This window comes from Amaranthus tricolor, chromosome 1, assembly GCF_026212465.1.
Source record: "Amaranthus tricolor cultivar Red isolate AtriRed21 chromosome 1, ASM2621246v1, whole genome shotgun sequence".
Classification (NCBI taxonomy): Eukaryota; Viridiplantae; Streptophyta; class Magnoliopsida; order Caryophyllales; family Amaranthaceae; genus Amaranthus; species Amaranthus tricolor.
In genome coordinates, this window is record NC_080047.1 from 6,285,360 (window position 1) to 6,294,049 (window position 8,690).

Genomic DNA, 8,690 nt, shown 5'->3' on the forward strand with positions numbered 1-8,690 from the left:
GATATATACATTCTGGCATTCAACTTATTGTCATTAATTCATTGATCTCTCATCTCCTATCTGACTTGAGCTCGGAGAGATTTTTCGGGAGATCACCCTCGAACAAGGTTAACGTGTTGTGTTGCAGGATTTCAAGTAGCTTCCGCAGAAGGATCACATCTCACTTCTAATTCGTTGACCGTTAACTTTAATAACACTTCCATTTTAAATATTTTAAGTGTCTTTTGCACTTTCTAGATTCATGGAAACATATACAATTAAAACTTGGAGACATACCAAACAATGATACAATTTGTGTCGGTCAATGAATATTAACTTACTAATCTCTCACATAACAATCCATCTGGAGGGATACTCAAAATATATGAAAATATATATTTTAGGTGAAGTTTACAACGAATTAACGGTCCAATTTCTTGAGATGAATAATTACTTATATAGCGGTGAAATCTGAATTAGATTTGTCATGTAACTAACTGTGGACTTCTAAGTAAATGTTAAAACGAAGCAATTTGTTTATATAGTAGTCTATTAGTTCTTTTTTAAGCTTATCTCGAGCTATCACACTTACTCCACTTAAGAATCTAATATCCTCGTTGCATCTTAATTTCAGGAAATTTTTTCTACTTGATGCACTAAACACACTATCAGTCACAATCACAGAATAACTTTGAGCCTGTGATACCACTTATAACGCCCCGATGGTCTAGTGGGGCTAGAGTGTTACATCTTAGGTGGATTCCAAACCCATCTGTATCAATATAATAAATTTCCCCTATCTTTAAATGCAATACTATAAAAGTGATCGTCGGTTTCTTTGAGAGAACATCTTTAATTGTTCAGGCCCATTATATATTTTTTAAAATATTATAAGTAAATATTTAAGATATTGAAAATAGGCATTAAGAATACGATAAATAAGCATTAAAAATAATGTAAGTATTAAGAATATGATAAATAGGCTTTAATCTTTAATAAGCTGAACTTGAAATATGTCTCTTAAAGAGACGGTCTCTCAAGAAACTAACTCATAAAAATATTAGTAATAGTAATATGCACTATTTCAATGTCTTTTTCTCTTACATGATTCTTTCATCAATTAATGCAATGTAAAGTGTGTCCCTACTTTTTTTGAAATTAAATGTTTATGGTCTCTATAATGAGATGATTTACAATTTAGCTGCTTCGAAAACTATAATTAAAATAATATTATAAAAGTATGCGATTAAACAATTCATACAAGATTCCACTTGACTATATTTCTTGTTACACATTAGCCCTTTTATATAAAATTAATTTGAGAGATGAATAGTACTTCTAACTCTGATGTAGCAAGTATATGATAGATACTCCTAAAAAGTCCAATAATATGAGCTATCAATTACTAAACTGAGTTAGAATTCTACTATAAACACATTTATTATATAATATACGTCATAAAACATTCTGAGTTATTATTTATTATAAATCCATTGACAATCTCAGTGATTATATTTTGGTATTGTCAAAAAAATATAAATTTTGCGATTATATTTTGGGAATAGTATACGTATTTATTTTGGGAAAAACAATTATAACCTCAACAGAAAGGTAATAGTGTGCTCATTGATTACTTTTAATATGACAACATTTATGGTTGATGGATCCTAGAACAAATACAACAATTAAAAACAGATTTCCTTTTCCTCTAGACTCAAAATGCATCAGAATTTCCTACCATCGTCAATTTATCATGACAATTCAATGCCAGCCGAAAATAACAAACAAAATGAAATAACAGGCAAAAACTGTTCGTGATAGAAGCGAATACCAAGGTAACCGGCTCGAATCATAATCTGGGATTTTCTTCAAAAGATGGGTGATGTCACTTCCGATTGAAAATTTAAGCTTCAGGTTGAAGTTGCTTTAAGCGGACACTTAGAAGATTTTGAACAATAAACCACCGTGGGTAGCAAAGAATGGAGCAAAAACAAGGGACTCAACGGCCATAAGTTTGATCAAAATGTTCAACGAGGGGCCAGATGTGTCCTTGAGTGGGTCACCAATGGTGTCTCCAATCACAGCTGCCTTGTGTGGCTCAGATCCCTTTGGTCCAAGAGTCCTTGCATGCTCTGAAGCACCAGCCTAACATAGAATCACAGAAAAATATTAGTTATTGCACGTTATAAGCTCCGCATAAAATCTGAACTTTTTAAGGTCATCGAGTCCCAAGAGTAGTACCTCAATGTACTTCTTGGCATTGTCCCAAGCACCACCAGTGTTAGAGGCGGATATTGCTATCTGTTACATGGCAGTCAGAGATGTTAATAAGCAATAACAGAAACATAGAAGCTACATCTTAATACGTATAAATGGTGCAACAAGACCAAGCATTACCTGGACTCCAGAAACAAGGGATCCAGCCAAAACACCAGACAGGGTCTCGACTCCAAAGAAAGTTCCAACAATGAGTGGAGTGAGCATGACCAAGGCACCAGGTGGAATCATCTCTTTGATAGATGCATCAGTAGAGATTTTAACACAGGTCGCATAGTCGGGCTTGGCAGTTCCTTCCATCAGACCAGGGATACTGTTGAACTGCCTACGAACTTCTTCCACCATCTTAAGAGCCGCACTACCGACACTCTTCATGGTCATGGCAGAGAACCAGTATGGAAGCATGGCACCGACAATCAATCCGATGAAAACTTTGGGGGTCAACACATCAACAGTTGAAATAGATGCCCGACTAACAAAAGCACCGAACAACGCTAGTGAAACCAGAGCAGCAGATCCAATAGCAAAACCCTGGCAGCCAAACAAGATATCACAACAACCCCATAAACCAGCAATTTCTCATACAAGACTATAGACCAAAGAAAAGATGTGCATACAAATGGATCTCTAGGAAAAATAACCAAAAATTTCTGGAATAATATTAACAAATTACTAACTTATAACCAATCCAGTTACCACACAATTGTAAGGCAAGAGTAAACAAAGCGTGCTAATACAGAAATTAACCAATGTGTATCATAGCAAAGAAATGATACCTTCCCAATGGCAGCAGTTGTATTCCCTGCAGCATCTAGGGCATCTGTTCTCTCGCGAATACGGTGGCTCATCCCTGCCATCTCAGCAATACCACCAGCATTGTCACTGATTGGACCGTAGGCATCAATCGCAAGGCCAGTGGCAATGGTGCTCAACATTCCAAGGGCAGCAACAGCAATACCATACATGGCAGCAAAGCTAAAACTGACAAAGATGCTAACAGCTATCGCAAAGATTGGAATGATGACAGATTTGTAGCCCAAAGCTAAACCAAAAATAACATTGGTGGCAGCTCCTGTGCGGCAGGAATCAGCAACATCTTGTACAGGACTGCAACAAAGTTCATTGAAAGACTTTAACGTCAATAGCATAATTACATTTCACAAAGATTGAGATGATTAAGACGCTTTTTAAGATGATTACCTGTATGCATTACTGGTGTAGTACTCTGTCACAAAACCAATGATGAGTCCAGCCCAAAGACCAACACAGACACATAGGAATAGTTGCCTGCAATACAATTTAGCTCTGAGTCACATGAAGCAGCAAACGTGAAAATCCAATACTCTTTCGAATTAAAACTTTATTACTAAAACTCGGGACACATCCGAGATTTTAGATCTACTTAATAATTCAAACTCGTAACCATCTTTGGTAGATTTTCCAACACTCATGTATTGAAAATCTAAAACCTGGCAAAATGGGGACTTCTTAATATCTTTAGAGCTTTAATTTCCAATAATATTAAATAAGAGGATACGCCAAACATGTAATCAACATATTGAAGTTAAACAAGTAGCCATGACTCATGAATACGGTAGCTGAAAACTCAAAGCCAGAACATAAGCAAGCTCAAAATGATACTAGGCACAGTCATTCTTACCAATTATGCACAACCTTCTGAGTGCCAAAATTGAAGATGGTGAAAGAAGATGGGAGAGCAATCCAAGAGATGATAGCAATTCCCACAGTCATAAGAATAGTCGAGATGATAAGCTGCTTCTTCAATGCTGGCTCAATTTCTTTGACAGCTTTGATTTCAAAGAAATCAGTAGCAAAGAGAGTTGTGATCAAACAAACAATGATTCCCATGGAGCTGATAAGCAGGGGATAACACATGGCAGTAAACTCATGGTTGATGCCAAAGGAGGATATTGAGGCAACAACAAGGGCAGCACATGAAGATTCAGCATACGAACCAAAAAGATCAGAACCCATTCCAGCAATATCACCAACATTGTCGCCAACATTGTCAGCAATCACCTAAAACAACGGAAATGAATGGTGAGAATAAAGAACAGAGATCAGCCAAAAAAGAGACCTAATTCATGAAATAGTAAGATGATGCTTACAGCAGGGTTTCTTGGATCATCCTCAGGGATGTTTCTTTCAACCTTTCCTACGAGATCAGCACCTACATCAGCAGCTTTAGTGTAAATTCCTCCCCCAACTCTTCCAAAAAGGGCCATTGAAGAACCACCAAGACCGTAACCAGTGATAGCCTCAAAAAGACCTTCCCAGTCATCACCATAGTACAGCTTAAATAAATTGATGGCAATATAGAGGACCAATAGACCATTTGCAGCTAGAAGGAAACCCATAACAGCACCAGATCTGAAAGCTATAATAAAAGCCTTTCCAACACCCTTCCTAGCTTCCAAGGTTGTCCTCGCATTTGCATAGGTAGCAATCTTCATTCCTAGAAAACCAGATACAACAGAAGTGACAGCACCAAGCAAGAAGGATGCAGTACTGAAGACAGCTGTAGCCAATGCGGGCTTGCACTTCTTAAAAGGATTGTAAGTGCATGATCGGCTTTCCATACTGAAGCCTTCCACAGATCCCAAAAAGAGGAAAATGAGGACAGCAAATGCAGCCATGAATACTCCAACATACTGGTATTCCGTGAATAGAAAAGATGTTGCACCTGATTGCGAATCCAAAAATACAATTCAGTAATATCAACCAAGGTTTTCACCTCGAGAACCAAAAGACTGATAATTGAAGGTGGATTGATCGTCTTTTAACATGCTTCATCATCCGTTTCTTTTTGAATGTCTTTAGTTGCTTTTGAATTACTATTCATCAATCAGTCTTAATTAATATTTTATCTTGCATTATTCGTCTCAACGTAAAGTTTATTTATACTTCATTTAGTTTTTATAATTTTTAAATTATACATACTTATCACTATTAAGTATTGAAATAGTGCATTGATAATTATCACTATTAAGTAGGGATGGCAATGGGTACTGGACCCGACCCGGATCCGTGGATCCGTATCCGTCTTCACGGATCTGGGTCCTAAAAATATAGATCCGTCGGGTCCGGGTCGGATCCGGATCCTGTTAAATTTCACGGGTCCGGATCCGGATCTGAGAAAAATACCCAGACCCGGACCCACGGATCTAGAGGACCCGTTTTTTTTTTTTAAATTTTTTTTATATCAGCAGCCTAACTGCCTAAGTAACCCTAGCCCTGTTTTTGACTTTTGAATACCCACCTCCCCACTCCCAGTAGCCCGTCTCCCTCCCAATTCCCAAAATCCCATCTCCCTCCCAGGCTCCCACTCTCGCAGTCTCGCTCTCTTTGTCTCTCATACTCACAGTCGCAGGCTCGCAGCACGGCATTCCCTCGCTCCCAGACTCCTTCCCTCAGTCCCTCTGCCTCGAGTACTCCTCCCACTCTCCCAGTCTCGCACCGCCAGTCCAGCACCATCACAGGAGGTAATGAACTTATGAACCCTAATTTTTTTGAGTTTAGTGGTTGATTTATTTTGATTTATTTGAGTTTAGTGGTTGATTTATGTTGATTTATTTGAGTTTAACGGTTGATTTATGTTGATTTATTTGAGTTTAATGGTTGATTTATGTTGAGTTCAATGGTAATTTTTGATTTATGTGGATGACGACGATGATGATTCGGATTCAGATTCGGATTCAGATGATTCAATCGCTGCGGAATTATCAGACGAAAGCGATTTCGCCGATGACCCACTGGCTGAAGTTGATTTAGATAACATCCTTCCCTCGAGAACTCGCCGGAAAATTATTAACCCTGGAGCTTACCTTGCTACTGATCTCCCTGAAGAGGATTCCGATGAGATTGATAACCCTGATGCTTAGAATTTTCAGTCATCAATCTGAGCCACCTATTTTTTTTCTTTTTTTCTTTTTTTTTTTGAGTTATTGAGGAAAGTATATTAGTTGCTAGTTCTTGATGAGTGGATGTTTTATTTTGTTAGGTATAATCTAGAATATATGTTGTCAAAATAACACAATTTTTAGTTTTCTAATTAATTATTAATGGATTTTCAGCTATTATTATGTATCTAAATGTTTTATGATCTTGTTTGTTTTTCAATTTGTTTTGCTGATGAAATTTAGGTTTTACATTCAAGTTTATATCTTTTTTATGATGAGAGGGGACAATTGTTAGGTTTATAGGAATGTTGTTATCCTTGTCTTATGGATGACAGTGAGCTTAGGAAAAAACCAATCAGACGTCTTCAATTGCTGTGTTTCAAAAGATTTACATTAGGCTTTGAGAAGATGTGATCATTTGTTGGAACTTTTTTAAGTACATTTATCCTATTTCTTTATTGCAATCTAAACATATTTAAAAAAACAAAAAAAAATTTAAAGCTGGACCCGTTTTGGACCCGGATCCGGTACTGGATCCGCAGTATCCGCGGATCCGGATCTGGGTCCTTCAAAACTAGACCCGCGGATCCGGGTCCGGATCTGGATCCTGTTCTTAAAAACGGATCCGGATCCGGGTCTACCTGGACCCGGTCCAGATCCGTCCCGTTGCCATCCCTACTATTAAGTATTGATAATTATCACTATTAAGTATTGAAATAATGCATTGATAAACAGGGGGCGTATTGATAATTCAAGAAGTACTTATGTCCTCTACCCTAGGGAGTATTAATAAATTCAGAGAATTACCCTTGAGAATTTACAAGGGCAAACAATTACAAGTAAAAAATAGTAGGAATAATTAGACTGAATATAATTAAAAGCGATAGAAAATGAAAAAAATATGTTAATAACAATTATAGAAAATAATAAGTACACTAATCAAAATATAAATGTTGTAAAGTAGAAATTACAGACCAAAGTAAAAATGTTCATGAAATCACATGACATAGTGAGTACGACTAATGAGTACCTACATAATAAAATCAATATCAATATGCAAACGAATTTATCACCACTATTCTGAAAAAAAAACTAATGCTCATAAAGATAGACCTATAGTCATATTGTACGATAATCCCTAAAAAAAACTCCGATTTACACAAACCCACCAAAATCAGGGTTTCAGTACGCATAGCATAACCCACAAGGCCACAAACAAAACTTTCAAAAGCCCAAGCAAGTACTAGTACTAGTTTATCACCACTATTCTGAAAAGAAACGCACGTGAATCACACATGCACAACATAGATACAAGTATACAACAAATAATAGTAGTACTTTTATTTGGAAAGTGACAACAATCCTAAGCAGTAAGTACTCCTGTACAACAAATAAACATGACCGACAAAAAAATTTCTTTCAAAAACAATGTGAAGTGTTATACAGAATTTAAAATTTAAAAGTATAATAAGCAGATCAAATCGACTTTTCAAAATAATCTAGTAAATTTTTTTATAAGACATAAAATAAATATAAGAACATTAAATATAAAATCAGATCTATGCACTAATCTATATGATTTCAACTGTTAAAATCGCATCAATGACAATAAACACAAAATTAATCAATCCATATAAAGATGTAATCATATAAAAAAACTTAAATCTTTCGACATTTAGATCTGATAAAAGTAACTCACAATAATAGAAGTAGATACTGAAATATAATGAACATGGAAGAAGTAATAAATTAAAAAAATTAAAATAAATTCAAATCCAGAAAAATGTTTCACCTTCAGAAATGGCATTTTGAATGTCGGCACATTTAGCGACGACATTTTGGTCATTGACACCTTCTTCTTCCTCAATCAAATAATCATTGTAACCATTCTTAGCATTTCCGCCATTGTTAACGTGTCTCTCCGAAGAAAGCTTAACTTTCGCAACGAGGAACCATTGAACAAGAGAGAAAATGATTCCGACGACGGCGCACGCCGGAATCACGATCTCTGCAGCTAGATCTGAAATCATCTTCTTCACCAAAACCCTAATTCTCGCCGGAACCCTAGAAATCGGCGGAAATGAAGTAGTGCTAAGACACGAAGCGGCAAGGACAGTTATTGCGTGCAAGTGTGAGTGTGTGAGAGACTGCAGGGGATTTTATAGTAATGGAAAAACAGAGAAACTAAAGAGGAGTTTTTATTGGGTGATATGAAGTCTAGTGTGGTTACTGTGGGGATGCGATTTTGGACTGTTGACTTGAGGATGATTATTTGGTGGGTGTGATTTGTGGATATGATATCGCAATCAAGAAAGGGATTTACTACTTGAAGTATGGCATAATATCGGCTTCTTTATTCAATTATTATAAAAATAATATTACTTCTTTAAAATAACAATGTTTGTTGGTATTATAAAATAATCTTTAGATTCGTTAATAAGAGTAATATTCTTAATTGAGAATCGGATTTTATTTCAATTAGAGTAAGTATTGTCTTCTTCAAGTAAGTTTTGA

The 8,690-nt window shown here is 36.2% G+C and overlaps 1 protein-coding gene across 1 annotated transcript; it reads right to left on the minus strand.

Annotated features, from left to right (window-relative positions):
* Positions 1-1,585: 1,585 nt before the first annotated feature.
* On the minus strand, positions 1,586-8,453 carry LOC130812591 (pyrophosphate-energized vacuolar membrane proton pump-like). Its single transcript, XM_057678113.1, has 8 exons — positions 7,969-8,453; positions 4,386-4,960; positions 3,917-4,296; positions 3,457-3,543; positions 3,033-3,363; positions 2,377-2,787; positions 2,221-2,280; positions 1,586-2,124 (listed from the first exon to the last, which is right to left on the minus strand). Exons 1-8 carry the CDS (start codon positions 8,204-8,206, stop codon positions 1,918-1,920), a joined length of 2,289 nt encoding a protein of 762 aa, XP_057534096.1. The 5' UTR covers positions 8,207-8,453; the 3' UTR covers positions 1,586-1,917.
* Between the last annotated feature and the right edge of the window lie 237 nt (positions 8,454-8,690).

Bases quoted from the DNA above. Each gene is read 5' to 3' on its own strand.
- LOC130812591 (XM_057678113.1), bottom strand. From the start codon at position 8,206: ATGATTTCAGATCTAGCTGCAGAGATCGTGATTCCGGCGTGCGCCGTC. The intron at 3,544-3,916 runs GTAAGAATGACT...ATTGTATTGCAG, and splicing joins CAGAAGGTTGTGCATAATTG to GCAACTATTCCTATGTGTCT. The intron at 2,125-2,220 runs GTACTACTCTTG...ATTCTATGTTAG, and splicing joins ATGCCAAGAAGTACATTGAG to GCTGGTGCTTCAGAGCATGC.